Source organism: Phyllobates terribilis, unplaced genomic scaffold, assembly GCF_046119375.1.
Source record: "Phyllobates terribilis strain yellow unplaced genomic scaffold, ASM4611937v1 Scaffold_1__5_contigs__length_1240528914, whole genome shotgun sequence".
NCBI classification, from domain to species: Eukaryota; Metazoa; Chordata; class Amphibia; order Anura; family Dendrobatidae; genus Phyllobates; species Phyllobates terribilis.
The window spans coordinates 1,041,774,878-1,041,792,483 of record NW_027362761.1 but is presented as its reverse complement, the minus strand read 5'-3'; the positions used below and the strand labels follow the sequence as shown (position 1 = coordinate 1,041,792,483).

The following is a 17,606-nucleotide window of genomic DNA, read 5'->3' as shown; positions in this document are numbered from 1 at the left end:
GCTGCAGTAAATCTTTTATATTATGAAAACAATTATGGTAAATCTTCCTGCTACCATATTTAACTGCAAACATTACTAGTGAATTTGATTGTAGAAAGTATTTTTAAAGGGATTGGCCACTTCATATTAATTTTAACAGATGTGTTGTGGATATGATTTTAAGACACTTTCTAATATATAAGTATTACAGGTTCTTCTCTTGTAATTGTCAGAGCTTTGACACAGCCTACTCTGCTCTCCTGTTCTCAAAATGGCAGCTGATAGAGGAGCATGTGAATAGTCCTGTCCATTAGCCTCCTCCAATACAAAAATGGCTTTCCAATGCTCAGTATTTTCCATTTGCAGGAGGCCGATGGACAGGTGTGGTCACACTCCCCTCCAGATATACTTTGTGCATAGTAAATATAGGCATTTATTTTAGCAACCAAAAATACTGCTGAATCTATTGAAAGCCCAATAATGCTACAAATGTGATAATACCTTGCCAGGCACACACCATCTATTCTCATTATATGATGACAGCATTCCCATAAATTACAAGCAGATGTGTTGAGTGTCTCCATAGCCAAGTCTAGGTTTTGGCAGCTGTACGATCAGTTAGAAGTGGGAACATGGATCATCTTAAAAACTGTCTTCAGAAACACATTTTCCAATTTCAACTACCGGGTTGTGAATATTAAGTATAATACCTGTTGTTTCATCCAGCGAAAAAACTTGCTTTGAATTTCCATCCATGATGTGAAATGTGATTTTTCCATTCTTTCCCTCATCCGGATCCTCAGCCACTACTCTGTGTATGAAAGAGCCAATTTCGGCGTCCTCCATTACAGAAGCAGCAGGCGATGAGAGGAAACTTGGACGGTTGTCGTTGATGTCCTGAATGATAATCCGAGCTGTCAGTGAAGAGTGTCGGCGCTGTGTTATGTTAGTAGCCTGGTCTGTTGCAATCACTGTCAGAATAAATGACTCCTCTGTTTCTCGATCCAGAGCTCGGGTTGTAGTCAAGATTCCATCCCATTCGTGAATAACAAAGGGATTGTCTTTTCCTCCTTCCACATTTAATGAATATTTAATTTTACTATTTGCTATGTTGCCATCCCCATCTTTTGCTTTAAATGTATACAATATGGTTCCAACAGGGACATTTTCTACAATCCCTATGACTACAATGAGGTCAGGAAAAACAGGATAATGGTCATTTTGGTCTTCAACATCCACCTTTAGGATGATAGAGTGGTTCTGAGGAGGTATCTTGTTGGGATCCTGTATGTTAATACGTAACATGTATTGAGTAGTGGTTTCATAATCTACTGGTCTGGAAAGGTATAAAGCTCCACTGAAACTGTCAATGGCAACGTGACTGCTGCGGTCTTCATCAGATAGACGATATCTGAGCTTCGAATTGATCAAAAACTTATCTTCATGCAACTTCACAGAGCCAATCATTTCACCAGGTTTCACATTTTCTGGAACCTTTATTGTCTTCACGTCAATGAGATTTTTAGATTTTTCGGTGGATGTTGAAATAACCTGAAACATATGAAATACAGCTTAGTAGACAAGTCATTTATAATACCCAACGCCAAACCAGTTCTCTCTACAAAAGAACCAGGGACAATCCTGTCATATTACATAGCTTTCAGAGAGTGACATGTCATCTCTCATTAAACCCTTTAAGAACTAGGCAATTTTTTTAATTTGTACGCCTTTGTTTTTTCCTCCCCTTTTTACAAGAATCATAACTTTTATTTTGTTTTCCTGTCGAAATTCCCATATAACCGATGACTTATTTTTATGGGACAAGTTGTAGTTTTGAATGACACCATTCATTTTACCATACAATGTACTGAAAATGGGAAAAATTCCAAGTGGGATGAATTGGTGAAAAATTTAATTGTGCCATTTTTTAAAAAAAAAGGTTTTGTTTTTATGACGTTCATTGTATGTCAAAAATGACATGGCAATATGATAGCTCATGTCAGTATAACTATGGAGATGCCAAAATTATATAGTTTTTTTATTATTTTAGTGGCTCAAAAATATCTTGAGCTTTGTATAAAAAAAATAATTGTGAGACTCTTAATTTTTGTTTTTTATTCTAGGGGGAGGGATATGTTTACCATTTCAATCATTTTTATAAAAAAAAAATTAATAGAGGTGTGGCAATCAAAAGGAGCAATCCTGGTGTTTAATTGTTTTTCTCTTTACAGCATTTACCTTGTGGGTTAAAGGGGTTGTCCACTACTAGGACAACCCCTTCTCAATCTGAGTGTTTGTCCCCGTAAAAATAAAAACACCTATACTCACCACCCGTGCCGCCGCCGTTCCAGTGATGTTGGCACTCGCTCTCACACGGCTCACGTGAAGTTATGTCACGTGAGCCCTAAGCCTAATCAGCACTGGTGTCACTGTCCCCGCAAAGTAATCAAGTGAATGCTATGATTGCTTTCTTGATTACTTATATGTCTGAAGGCGGGGCAGGAGAAGGAGTCATCCTAGTAGTGGACAACCCCTTTAACTACTTTTATATTCTGTGTAATGCAGCGGCTTGCTTGGCATTACTGTAATGATCCAGGATGTGTTTTGGGCTGACCATGTACCTTCCCCCTCAGGTGACTGGTCACATGACTGTGACATAGGACAGGTCCTGTATGCACAAAATGTCTGATCACATGACTGTGACATCAGCACAGGTCCTGTGGGGTGTGTACTACAGGATATAAAAACCCTGATAGACTTGACACAGTGGTGTGTGTAAGGCCTGAGGTCTGTTCCTGTGTGGGACACCGCTAGAGAGTGAGGCCTATTGAAGCCTGAAAGGCAGAGGCTGGATGTTGGCTGTGTAAGCATACCAGTAGCCTTGGATGGTACGAGGGCTGGAGACCCCCATCTGGGAAGCCATAAAGCCACAGGAGTGGCAGGATAAAACTGAAGCAGCTAAAAACCCACCAAGGTTATATGGACATTTATGTTGTTGCCTAGCTGAGGGCTGTAACTGGAGCCAAGTGGATGTGTCTGTCGCTGGAAAGGCGCCCGAATGTTATGTGTGTAATATGCCAGTGAGCCACTACGATGGACTGTGTGATAAGCAGTTATGAAGTGCAATAAACTGCTAAAGTGTGAAAACTGGTGTGCTTACTTGACCCAGTGCAGCGAGTATCCCCCAGTATGATGACTAGCGCTGCCTTACATGTGGTTTGAGAATGCGGGCAATTGCAGCCCGGTTGCTAGGGGCAGCTGCAGACAGTTGCTAAGGGCAACCGCAGCCCGGTTGCTAGGGGCAACGGCACCCTTGTTGCTAGAGGTAACGGCATTGAATGATGAGTGTGGATGCAAGCATCTTGCTGCGGCTCGGCGGGGTCACGAAGATTAAAGCATCTGGCTGTAACTCGGTGGGGTTGCGAAGATTATCGTCACACTCAAACCCGGTTTTGCTGTGGCTCGGCGGGGTCATGAAGATTCAAGCATCTTGCTGTGACTCGGCGGAGTCACGAAGATTAAAGCATCTTGCGGTAACTCGGCAGGGGTTACGAAAATTGTCGTCGCACTCAAACCTGGTTTGCTGTGGCTCGGTGGGGCCACGAAAATTTTCTGGGGAGAGCGGTGTGTGTGAATAGTGTACCACGATGGCTGTGAACGGAGCAGCAAAAGAAAATGAAGCTATTGAGCGATTAAAATGCCAGTTAAAACCGCAGCAGGAATTTGGGAAACTTCTACTGGACATGGTGCAGGAACCACCAAAGAGGTGGGCACCGTATAGAATGGCGGCAGTGGACTATTCTGTGAACTCTCCGGGGGCGCCATTGTTGTCCCAGAGTGCCCGGGGAGGTGGTAAGAGCTGTTGTGAACTGAGTCCTAAGACTATTGTTGATTTTTCTTGTAAAAATTCCCCTACCGGTGTGGTTGTTAAAAAGGGGGCGGAGTCAAAAAAGGGGCAGTTGTTCAAAACAGCGTGGAGTATAGAAAATCAAAAAAATTTACTGGTGGTGGGTTGGTACTGCCTAAAAATGACAATGTGACCGTTGATAATGGAGTAGCTCCAGTAGAAGGGGGTGACATCAAGGTGGGAGGTGACTTGTTGGTCCACGACACCATAGGGAGTGACGCAGACCCCACAACTGATGGTGACACTACAAAAGTAGAAAGAGAGGTCAGTCAGGAGGGGCTAGACGAGGGGAGAGAGTCCCCCTCTCATCGTCGACGGTGCAAGGGCCACAAAAAGGTTGCGCCTGTAGTCTTTGCTGCAAGTGAAAATAAAGAAAATGTAGTTCTGTGTGCCTTTGTTTCAAGTGTGGATCCTCCTTTAGAAGCAGAAGAGGAGGTGACGTTGCCAATAGCAACCTCCGGTACAGTACTAAGTCAGAAGGATCTGACAGCCCTGAAAGAGGAGGCGGCCAGTCCTGACCAAGAGCTGGAGCCTATCAGGCAGCAGTATCAGAGTGACGTGCAGCAACTAAGGGAAAACCTGGGGAACGTGTCCTCAGACCAGCTGAACCTGGAGTCTGAACAGCAGAAAATATACCAGGTTGTGAGGAACTGGCAGCGAGACCTGGAGAGAAGCGACGAGGAGGTTAACCAATGGAAGGAAGCGTTCTACGAAATAGAGGAGGACCGCCGCAAAATCAAGGAGGACGTTTTTCAATTAGAGATTGACAAAGCGGAGTGTGAAGATGAGTTATGCGAGGTGAAAGATCGCTTCTCCCTGGTACAGATAGAGCTGTCTGCCCTCAAAGAGGCGCTGCAGGATGAAGTTTCTGGGCGTGAACAAAACCTAGAACGACTGCGCGAGCAGTTCAACCAGGAGCTGTGTGACTCCAAGAAGGAGTATGGTGAACTCATGAGGGAGCTGCAGCAATTCCAGGAGCAAGTAAAGCCTCTAATGCAGGAGAAGGAGCGGCTGGTGGACTCTCTGTACCAGCGAGACCGGGAGTTATCCGCCCTGAAAGAGGCAATAAAAGATGAAGTGTCTGGTCACGATCATGAGGCAGAAAAGAGGCATGAAAAGTTCAATAGGGAACTGCAACAAGTCAAGAGAGACTATGAGGATCTCCTCAGGGTTAAAGAAAAACTAGAGGATGATAAGGCGGATGCAGAGTACATGCGCCAAGTGGTTGAGACCACTCTGCAGAACACCCGTGATGAAAATGGTGATCTCCGCAGAAAGACCCTAGGTCTGGAAGCTCAGGTGAAGGAGTTGCAGACGTTCTGTGATAATCTCCAGAGGGCAGAGACGTGCCTTAAGGAAAGAATCAGCAAGATGGAAGCTGAGTGGGAAAAGATGGAGTCTATCGGAGAAGCCACAGACCAGGGCCAGGAGTTGGCCACTGGAGATGGGAGGTATGAAGCAGATACCTCCTCGAATAATGCGAGCTCGGATCATTCGGTGGATGTAGGAGCCGAGATCAAGGAGCTCAAGGAGTCGCTACAAGCCCATTTGAAGCAAGAGAAGATTGAGAGACTGGCTGTTGAGTGCCGAGTGGGCGCATTGGAGACAGAGAGGTCTGAGAGAACTCTACTGTTAAAGGAGCAGTTGAAGCAGGAAGAGCTTCAGAGATGGGCTGCTGAGAGGCAAGTAGCGGAGCTAGAGGAAGAAGTTTTCAAGCTCAAAAGTCGCCTGGCAAGGTATCATTTAGTGAATGAGGCCTCCTTGGAAAAGGAAAAACAAGTTGCACTCACTCCCTTATACAATGAGAAGGTGGACCTGAGGAGAGCTAAGAGAGTGTTAACCGAAGATAAATATGAAATGGAAGTGGTCAAGACGGAAATTCTTGAGTTTGTAGCTGTGAGTCAGCTCAGGGGAAGCATACAGGGTGAAGAAGCTGATAGTCAGTTGCCCCTGAAAACTGAGCTAAATGATCTTTTGGGGACCACTGGTGAGACAGAAACGTCCCGGTACAAATGCCTCATAGATGTACCCGAGGATTTGAGGGAAGAATGCACCAGTGAGTCCGTGCATGAAGATTTTAAGAAGGCCGTGGGAGCCTGTAAGGTGTACTCAACCTCAGGAGCTAAACAGCTGGTGGTCCTGTCCACGATCGAAGTCACAGTGAAGAGGGTGGCGATCCTAAGTGACATGCACTGGCAAAGTATGCGCACAAAGCGGTTTCTCCAGTTGAAGATGGAACAAGCCGTTAGACAACTGGAGCTTATGAGAAAAGCTCACAGTCTGCGGGAAGAGGTCATCTGGGTGCCTCATGTTCTGGTGAGAAAGCTCATTGGGAGAAATGGCCGAGCCATGCAGATGATGGTAAAGGAGTCTGGGGTGGTGAAAGTAAGCAGTCCACGTGATCGTCAGGACTGGATACCAGATGAAGACGGCATGGTGTCATTCTCCGCTGTAGGAGCGGAAGAAAGCCTGGAATATATGCACATGCTGATAGAGTACCGAGTGACCTACCAGCGAGAGGTAGAACAGTTGAATCTCACCAGACTACAAATGGAAAGGCAGCATTGCCTGAGCAGCAGAAAGTGGCAGCCGTCTAGAAATTGTGAGACCAGACAGAGAAAGGTCCCCCTAAGTAACAGAACAGATACAGCTGAAGTTAGAGACCTTTCAAGATGTCCTGAGAGTAGTGGGCGTGGGTTTAGAGGTAGTGAGACCTCCAGTAACTCAGGTTTGAGTGGCCCATACAAACGACCCAATAGAGAATGGGACAGTACGGAGTCGAACCGGACCTTAGATACCAGGGCATGTGAGTCACACTGCTGTATTGACCGCTGAGAGCAAAGTTACGACCCAGAAATGTGACTTGACGAGGTCAGTGACAATGACAAATGGTAGGTCCCTAAGGAATGGGCTAATATCAATGACTAATGTTCCAGGTGCTGAACAACGCAATTGTCAAGTACATGGTCTCGGTGTGAACTGTGGGTTGTGAGGTAATTGTGTATACTATGTGTTCAACCCCACAAGTTTGAACAGAGGGGGGGGATATGTAATGCAGCGGCTTGCTTGGCATTACTGTAATGATCCAGGATGTGTTTTGGGCTGACCATGTACCTTCCCCCTCAGGTGGCTGGTCACATGACTGTGATATAGCACAGGTCCTGTATGCACAGAATGTCTGATCACATGACTGTGACATCAGCACAGGTCTGTGGGGTGTGTACTAAAGGATATGTAAACCTTGATAGACTTGACACAGTGGTGTGTGTAAGGCCTGAGGTCTGTTCCTGTGTGGGACACCGCTAGAGAGTGAGGCCTATTGAAGTCTGAAAGGCAGAGGCTGGATGTTGGCTGTGTAAGCAAACCAGTAGCCTTGGATGGTACGAGGGCTGGAGACTCCCATCTGGGAAACCATAAAGCCACAGGAGTGGCAGGATAAAACTGAAGCAGCTAAAAACCCGCCAATGTAAAAACACTGCGTTATATGGACATTTATGTTGTTGCCTAGCTGAGGGCTGTAACTGGAGCCAAGTGGACGTGTCTGTCACTGGAAAGGCTCCCGAATGTTATGTGTGTAATATGCCAGTGAGCCACTAAGATGGACTGTGTGATAAGCAGTTATGAAGTGCAATAAACTGCTGAAGTGTGAAAACTGAAAAACGTGGCTGGTGTGCTTAATTGACCCGGTGCAGCGAGTATCCCCCAGTATGATGACTAGCGCTGCCTTACATCTGATAGACTGGACATTGCAGATATGTTTATTTTTATTTAGTTTTCTTTTTTATCTTTAAACTGGAAAAAGGTGGATGATTAAAATGTTTGCATTATTACTTTAATTTGGGCACTCATAGTATTATTACTTTTTAAGCGTACACTATGGTTATTATTACTTTATAAGCGTACACTATGGTTATTATTACTTTATAAGGGCGCACTCAGGGCATTATTACTGTATAAGTGGGCATGCACAAGATTAAAGGTTATAATTCCCTGAGTTACTCCTTATAAAGTATTAAAGTGGCACATATGGGGCATGGTTACTGTCTAGGAGGCATCATAATGACAATAATATTTCTGAAGTACAATAGTTCCTGTACTCCACAACACAGCAGAGCATGGGATGAAACAGGCACATAATTGATGGTAGCGGCAAGATGGGGAACTTGTGCAGGTTTGGAATAAGTGGGGTTGGTGCTGGAAATGTCAGAAGTGAAACGTGTCTGTGTTGCAAACTTTGGGCCACATGGAAAAGATGGGAAAAGTGAACAACTCCAACCAGAGAGAACTTCACCTATAAGTCACTATATACAATTCTACTATAATCACTTATATCGTCTGCAAAACTGGTATCTAGTACTATGTGGTCACTCTGTGGTTATAATAATGGTATTGGTCTTTGTATAGTGATTTATTCAGTAACACCATTGTTGTCTGCTGAGGTAGGTGTGCCTCAGTCATTGTAAACTTGAGATACTTGGTTTGGGGGACACTCAAGTGTGTTTCACCGGCCTCATCATCTGTGCTGAACCCTAGGCTATGCCTCTGCTTCAGGGATACTTACAAATAGAGATGAGCGTTGTTCTACTCGAACTGTTCGCCAATCTCAAATTCGAGCTGTTTTGGGCGGTGTTCGAGCCGTTCGGCGAACACGAACGATTTGAGAAAAATTCGGCTGTTCGAGGTTATGTTCGATAACTGTTCGTGCACCAAAATCATAACTGGATTTTTTCTCAGTAATGATGAAAATTAATGTTAATACGCAGTTTGAGTGTACAGCGGGGTGGGGGGAGGGGCAGGGGATGGATCTCTGCAGGAATAATGAAGAAATCCATTTTTTTTTCTCTTTCCCGCATTTACAGTGGGGAGGTGCAATCTGTCAGCCTATCAGCAGCGCACACACGGAGCGAAGTGCTTTTTTTCACACAAGCAAGGGCATGTGTCATTGGCAGTGTATGTCACATGTCCTTGCCCTATAAGACCCAGCCATTTTCCATGTCGCCACCATTTTCTCACTGCTGCAGCTGCGTGTTAGACGGCACCGCTGTTGCTGTGTGCGCTATACCTTGTTAATTTCAAGCCAATTTTCGCACAAATCTACAGATAGCTTGGGAGTAGGAAATAGTTGTGATTGCAGTCCTTTTAAGGACTAGGTTACAGCATTTCCTACGACTTTTATCAGGCAGGTCTGTGCTCTTAAATAGATAGATTGTGGGAGTAAAGACTAATTGTAATTGCAGTCCTTTTCAGGACTAGGTTACATCAGTTCCAATCAGTTTTTGCCAGGCAGGTCTGTGCCAGTGCTGTGCAAGTTTTTTTCACAGCATTTGGCTGAATCTAGCAAAGCTAATCCTTTTTGGCCTATTGCAGAGTGTGTTAGTCAGTGGAGTAGCCTATCTGTGTTGCAAGACATACCACCTGTGTATAGAATACCAATTTTTTTACTGCACCTAGTGAAGTAAAATCTTTTGGGCATAGCATCATTCTATTAGTCCATCTATACTGACCTCCATCAGGTTGCAAATTGAATATAATTTTTTTCTGCATCTAGCTCTGAAAAAATATTTGGGCTTCTAGCAGTGTGTGGGACTTGTTCTATTAGTCCATCTATACTGACCTCCATCAGGTTGCAAACTGAATATAATTTTTTTCTGCATCTAGCTCTGAAAAAATATTTGGCCTTCTAGCAGTGAGTGGGACTTGTTCTATTAGTCCATATATACTGACCTCCATCACGTTGCAAATTCAAAATAATTTTTTGTCTGCATCTAGCTCTGAAAAAATATTTGGCCTTCTAGCAGTGTGTGGGACTTTCTCTATTAGTCCATCTATACTGACCTCCATCAGGCTGCAAGTTAAAAATAATTTTTATCTGCATCTACCTCTGAAAAAATATTTGGCCTTCTAGCTGTGTGTGGGACTTGTTCTATTAGTCCATCTATACTGACCTCCATCAGGTTGCAAACTGAATATAATTTTTTTCTGCATCTAGCTCTGAAAAAATATTTGGCCTTCTAGCAGTGTGTGGGACTTTCTCTATTAGTCCATCTATACTGACCTCCATCAGGTTGCAAATTAAAAATAATTTATATCTGCATCTAGCTCTGAAAAAATATTTGGCCTTCTAGCAGTGTGTGGGACTTTCTCTATTAGTCCATCTATACTGACCTCCATCAGGTTGCAAATTAAAAATAATTTTTTGTCTGCATCTAGCTCTGAAAAAATATTTGGCCTTCTAGCAGTGTGTGGGACTTTCTCTATTAGTCCATCTATACTGACCTCCATCAGGCTGCAAATTAAAAATAATTTTTATCTGCATCTACCTCTGAAAAAATATTTTGCCTTCTAGCAGTGTGTGGGACTTGTTCTATTAGTCCATCTATACTGACCTCCATCAGGTTGCAAATTGAATATAATTTTTTTCTGCATCTACTTCTGAAAAAATGTTTGGGCTTCTAGCAGTGTGTGGGACTTGGTCTATTAGTCCATCTATACTGATCTCCATCAGGTTGCAAATTAAAAATATTTTTTATCTGCATCTAGCTCTGAAAAAATATTTGGGCTTCTAGCTGTGTGTGGGACTTGTTCTATTAGTCCATCTATACTGACCTCCATCAGGTTGCAAACTGAATATCATTTTTTTCTGCATCTACCTCAGAAAAAAAATTTGGGCTTCTAGCAGTGTGTGGGACTTGTTCTATTAGTCCATCTATACTGACCTCCATCAGGTTGCAAATTGAATAGAATTTTTTTCTGCATCTACTTCTGAAAAAATATTTGGGCTTCTAGCAGTGTGTGGGACTTGGTCTATTAGTCCATCTATACTGACCTCCATCAGGTTGCAAATTGAATATCATTTTTTTCTGCATCTAGCTCTGAAAAAATATTTGGGCTTCTAGCAGTGAGTGGGACTTGGTCTATTAGTCCATCTATACTGATCTCCATCAGGTTGCAAATTAAAAATAATTTTTATCTGCATCTAGCTCTGAAAAAGTATTTGGGCTTCTAGCAGTGTGTGGGACTTGGTCTATTAGTCCATCTATACTGACCTCCATCAGGTTGCAAATTGAATACCATTTTTTTCTGCATCTAGCTCTGAAGAAATATTTGGGCTTCTAGCAGTGAGTGGGACTTGTTCTATTAGTCCATCTATACTGACCTCCATCAGGCTGCAAATTGAATATAATTTTTTTCTGCATCTAGCTCTGAAAAAATATTTGGGCTTCTAGCAGTGTGTGGGACTGGGTCTATTAGTTCATCTATACTGACCTCCATCAGGTTGCAAATTAAAAATAATTTTTATCTGCATCTAGCTCTGAAAAAATATTTGGGCTTCTAGCAGTGTGTGGGACTCATTGTATTAGGCCATCTATACCAAGCTCCACCAGCTTTGAAATTAATAATAATTTTTAGCTGCATCTAGCCCTGAAAATAATTTTCCCCAATAGTGGTAGCAATAGAAATGTGGGGCGCGCGCCTGGCTAACAAAAATATACGCTTCATAACACAAAACACCAGCCTAGCGCACTGCATTAATAAGATGGCATCATCGTCTCTCCCAGTGCTAGGCCTACTACGCAGGCTAGCATTCCTGTGCCTAAAACACAATGTATGGGTCCGCGCTAGCCACTATGCTGAGGGGTATAAAGCTGCTGCTAACGCTTTATAACAATTCAATTGGCAGATTTTCACAGAGCTCTTCCACAACGCCCACCCATCGGGCAACAGTTGCCCACCCTCCCTATGGGATCTAGTGGCGAATAGTTGATGCCATTAATCAGAGCGTCAGTTGCCCCGTCAACGTGGCAAGCATACGGTAAGGCATGGGAAGAGTGGACACGACTAGTAGCAGGCAGACGGGTTGACCAATGTGAACAAGCCAGATCACAAGTCACCATAGAATTTCTCCACCAGCTAATGATGAGGGGCAGCGTCAGCGCAGCGGTGTCTGACCGGAGTAGCATTTCACTTCCAACTACTGAATTGGGGAGATGTGACAAAGATTCATCATCAGACAATCCATAAAAGGGTGGAAAAGGGGTCAGCCAAGTCAGGAATGTAGACGTCCCGTCCCGTGTCACTAAAACTGATTTCTCACATCATATCCCTAACACCATTAACATGACACTCACAATTTGAAGCAACACTAATGTCTACTGCATTTGTGATCGCCTTCTTCGGGGCGCTATGTATAAGCGAATTAGTCCCTCAATCCAAAATTACCACCAGTGGAGGCTTATTACACCAGGACCTAGTCATAGCCAATAATGCAATACGTCTATGCATACACCAATCGAAAACGGTTCCAGCGGGCAGGGGTACTTGGGTACTTCTACAACCCACAAACAGTACACTGAGTCGGGTAACAATAGTAAAAACATATCTAACCATCAGATCACAAAGTAATTTCTTCCTATCACACATTGATGGAACGCCATTATCAAGATACCTGTTCCAAGCTATATTTAATAAATGCATAACATCGGCAGGGAACCACCCCAAAGATTACGGGACACACTCATTCCGCATAGGTGCAGCCACGGAAGCAGCAAGAGCAGGACTGTCAGAAACGGAAGTTCAGAGGATAGGGAGATGGTGATCCACGTGTTTGGCGAGATACATAAGACCGGACTTGCTATCCTAACGTGGTTTTTTTCTTTTACAGGTGACGCTAAGCCAACAGTGTGAGTGATAGGCCACTCGTATATATATTGGGCACAAAAAAGGGCGAAAGTCCGCCCAGGCGGGAGGAAATTAGAGTTTCATAACACATATTTCAACTGGAGAGGTATTAGAGGCCTGCTATGGCCACAGGTACTAATGGAGGTAATCAAGGTAGGGAGAGAGGCAAGAGGTCCGGTCATCTTAGTTATACAGGCCGGGGGAAACAACCTAGGTCATCACAAGAGCGCATAACTAATGGCAATAATGAAACTAGACACTGAGCGCTTCAGAGAATTTTTCACAAAATTACCTATAGTATGGTCAGAGATTGTGCCGATAGCGGTATGGCAAGGTGCGCGAGACATCACGGCCATCGAATGGACAAGGCGGGTAATAAATATTCGGATGGCAAAATTTAGAAGAGACAGAGGCGGTGTAGTGATACGACACCGACAACTGGAAGGAGATAAAGCAGGCCTCATACGGCCCGACGGTGTTCACTTAATAGATATTGGACTGGACATATTCCTGTCAGGACTCCAGGACGGAGTGGAACAAGCGTTAAGAGTGATGGGTGGGGGTCAGAGTCCTGCATACGAGTACGCTGGATCCTCCGTGGCCTGGAAATAGAAAGGACATGTTGGAGAGTTACACTTGTTGGCCAACTTGCCGGAGTGGGGACCCAGGGCATGCTGCAACAAGCTGAATTATTTTAGAAATAAAATGCCTTTCTAATGGAATGAGTATAAAGAGTTAATAAAGCTGTGACCGATCCTCACCCATCCAGTTGTAAGAGTTACATTATTGTATTGTCCATGAAAGGGGGGCGGTAGGGGGGCTGAGCATCTGGGTTTGGTTGGGGGTCTCCACAGTCTGCCTAGGCTAGATTCATTTAAAAATTCTTATTAGATACACAGGCGGTGCAGCTTGCTTCGCAGCTGGGCTACTACACCCAAAGTATTGCTTAGGCTAGATGCAGTTAAAAATTCTACGCTGACTAGCAGACACTGAAGATTTGGAGCAGACCTCTGAGTAAACAGCTCTTCAGACTCAACCATCTGTGTTACCCCAAGCCATAGTGTATGTAGTTTCTTACAGTTAAAAGGGGGGGGTGCGACCCAACCCACCTGGAATTGACGATGCCAACGTCACGTAAGACACAGCAAGGGGACTCCCAAAATTGTGGCACAGACACCACTTAACCCTAGAACGCATACCTGTGGCCTTGCAGGCCCGCCCCGTTAATTGTTTTCTATTTTCTGCAAGATTACTTTAGTTAGAATTTTGAAACTCTAGGTATTCTTCATATATATAGTTGTTTGTCATTTGAGTTTGAGTTATTCCATGTTATTTGCACACGGGCCTAAAGGGCCCTAGGTATGTGAAAGTGTAGATTTTTATGGTCATGCGTTCTAGGGTTAAGTGGCATCAATTGCCCCACTGTTGCTTAAAACGGTTGGTGAGGTGATTTTACCAAATCCCCAAGCTTTTAGTCTCCCAAGGATGACACAGGGGTAGAAATGTCCTTGCGAATCCATGATTTGTTCATCTTTATGAACGTGAGTCTGTCTACATTCTCAGTGGACAGCCGCGTGCGCTTATCTGTCAGCACACCACCAGCAGCGCTGAACACACGTTTAGAGAGAACGCTGGCTGCATGGCATGACAAGATCTCCAAGGCGTGAGTGGCGAGCTCCGGCGATTATTCCAGATTGGAATACCAAAATGAGCAAGGGTCCAGTGACACAGTCATGGCTTCGATGTTCACTTGGAGATTCTCCTGTACCATCCTCTCTAGGCATTGACTATGTGTCAGACTTCTTGTCTCCTGTGGCCTTGCAAAGGATGGTCTAAAAAAGTGGTGAAACGATTCCACAAAATTGCTGTTACCAGCAGATACTGTGTTACTGTTACGGTTTGAGTGATGAAGACTCGACAGTCCCACCGTTGGCAAGTTAGAACTGTGAGATTCACTACGTGCACCACTGGTGTTTTGTGGAAAAGCACATGTAAGATTCTGCAACAGCGTCTGCAGATACTCCTGCATTCGTCAATACCTTTTTATGGCAGGAATTATTTCGGCAAATATACTTTTGTACCGGGGATCTAAGAGTGTGGCAACCCAGTAGTCGGGATTACTTCGAATTCTGACAATCCGGGGGTCATGTTGCAGGTAGTGCAGCAAGAAGGCACTCAAGTGTCTTGGGCACCCAGAAGTACCAAGTCCTTGTTGTGTTGGTAGCGAGGTAAGAATCATGCTTCCTTCCTCTGCCCTCTCCCTCCAACCTCGCACAACAGAAATGTGATCAAGGTCTCCCTCATCTGATGAGTCTTCCATGCCCATCGCCAGTTCGTCCTCCACTTCTTCCTCGGCTCCTGCACCTTCCTCAACAGTTTGGCTGCTACCATGCGCCCTGGTTAATCCCTCTCCTCCACCCTCCCATGCCTGCCGCCTTGGTGCTGCCAACCGTCTGGACCTTGGAGATGTTATCCCTTCCGCATACGACTCCTCCTCTACTTCCTCCACCTCCTCTTGTCCCACCACCTGACTCTGAATTCTGTTTAATGTGTGCTCCAGCATGTAAATCACCGGAATAGTCATGCTGATAATGGCATCGTCGTCAGCACTAAACATCTTCGTCGCCATTTCAAAACTGTGCAGAAGGGTGTGTGGCGCCCCTGAGGGTTCAGTCGCCACAGAGTTACTGCATCTCACCCAGAGGTGTGGTATCTCACCCTCAGGTAAGGAAGGCGTATGGCTCGGGACCCTGACTCCTGCATCCAACACATACCCGCAGTGGGGGTAGGGCGAGATTGCTCCTAAGGGAGAGCACAGTCCCAGGTCCCTAGCTGGTTTGAGGGTCCTATGTAGTGGGTGCTTAGGGGAGCAGCTTAGGGGAGCACATGACAAGGAGAGTATAAATAGGAAGCCATCTTAGAAAGAGCAAGCCAGACAGAGGAGGAAAAGTGACAGGAGCAGAGACTAGGCATGAGCTCTGCTCCGGAGGCGGGCCTAGCCTGGGAGGCCCAGGACTGAAGGAGAGAAGAGAGGAGTGGGAGCTGGAAGGCTCCAGGAACCGAAGGGACCCTACGGCTACGGGCCGTGCAGAAGGCCACCCGTACTCCCGCTGCTACCAGGAGGTAGAGGGGTCAGGCCAGATAAGGGGAACCGGTCCCTCAACTAGCGGAGAAACAGCAAGGCTCTACTAGAAACCGGAGGCTGCTGCATTTCATGTACTGCAGGCCAAAGTCCACACCAGTCTCACTAAGAAGGTAGCCACATAGGACCCAGGGGACGGAACACACGTCACCCGCCAAAGCCCGAGGATACCGGATAGAAGTGTCACTGGGTGTGAGGTGCAGGGAGAAGGCCAGAGAAAGGACACACAGAAGGGGGTCCTGCTAAGTACTCCGGAGCTATCTGGGGGTGGACTGAGCCCCTCACTGAGTATGCACAGCACGACGGGGGAGATTGCTCTGGTACCTATAATCTGGACTACAACAACTGTGAGTAATATCTTGAGACGGCATCACACGGACTCTGTGTTCATTACTGACTCCCTGCACTACAACCACCATCATCCACCCACACTGCCCTGAAGCTACACTCTTCCTGTGGTGAGTAATAATACCGTTGCTGCAAAACCACCAGCTTCAGAGGACTGTTCCGCAGCGACGGCCCCTTTGGCCGCACTCCACAGGTGGCGTAGTCAGACATTATAAAATCCATATATACAAATTACCCTTGGATTGACCGCCCTGGGTCACGGACTGGGTCACCGCCACAGTGACTACAACCCCCAGCGTCTACCGGCCCGGCTCAGGGTACCCCATGGCCCAGGGGGCGCGTCAACTTCATAGGTCCCTGATCTGAGACCACTCCTGCAGCGTGATTTGCCCCACCTCTGGATCTCGTTGGCCCAGGCTATACGTCAGAACGTATTGCACCAGGGCTTGTCGGTGCTGCCACAGTCGCTGCAACATGTGCAGAGTTGAATTCCACCGTGTCGGCACATCGCATTTCAGCCGGTGAACTGGCAGGCCCAACGACTTCTGTAGAGATGTAAGTCGTTGAACTGCGGGATGCGAACGACTGAAGTGAGCACACAGCGACCGTGCCCTCTGCAGAAGGCCATCTAGTCCGGGATAGTGGGCTAAAAATTGCTGGACAACCAGGTTCAACACGTGAGCCATACAAGGCATGTGTGTGACATTGTCCCGGCGAAGTGCCGCACCCAGGTTTGCTGCATTGTCGCACATGGCCTTCCCTGGTTGCAGGTCCAGTGGAGACAACCTTTCATGAAACTGGGTCTCCAGAGCTGACCACAACTCCTCAGCTGTGTGACTCACATTTCCCAGACATTTCAAAGTAAACACTGATGCCGTTGAGCCCTGCTGCCAGCATAGTAAGGAGGTGTGCAGGATTCCTTCTGCACAGTTAGAAAGCAGGTGGCATTACCAGACAGGCTTTGGGTGCAGGTGGAGGACCGAGAGGAGGTTGAGGAGGCAGAAGCAGTGGAGGGACTTCGAGATAAAGAGGATTGACGCACAACTCGTGGGGACGGTAAGACTTGGACAGCAGCCCCTTGTCCTGCTGTCACCATAGTTACCCAGTGCCCAGTCAGCGACATGTAACGCCCCTGTACATGCCTTCTCGTCCAAGTGTCTGTGGTGAAGTGCACCCTGTCACACACAGAGTTTCTCAAAGAAGCGGTGATGTTGTGTGCGACATGCTAGTGGAGCGCAGGCACACCTTTCTTTGAGAAGTAGTGCCGACTGGGCATCTGGTACTGGGGCACTGTGACGGACGTAAGGTCTTGAAAATCCTCTGTGTCCTCCAGGTGGAAAGGCAGCATTTCTGTAGCCAACAGCTTGCAGATGGTGAAATTCAACCTCTTAGCTTTCTCATGGCTAGGAGGAAATGGTCTTTTACTTTTCCACATCTGAGGGACCGAGGGCTGGCTGTTGTGTTTAGACGGTGTTGAGTAGGGTGTCCCCGGCAAACTGCCGGTCTGTGAGGAAGATGCAGGCGGACATGTTAGGTTGCCTTGATCCAAAG

The 17,606-nt window shown here is 45.9% G+C and overlaps 1 protein-coding gene across 1 annotated transcript in view; it reads right to left on the bottom strand.

Annotated features, from left to right (window-relative positions):
- Positions 1–17,606, bottom strand: part of DCHS2 (dachsous cadherin-related 2) — a 464,316-nt gene that overhangs the window by 62,697 nt on the left and 384,013 nt on the right. The window contains exon 9 of the mRNA XM_073645211.1: positions 690–1,530. Coding sequence (XP_073501312.1) covers positions 690–1,530 — 841 coding nt within the window. The remainder of the gene's footprint in view (positions 1–689; positions 1,531–17,606) is intronic.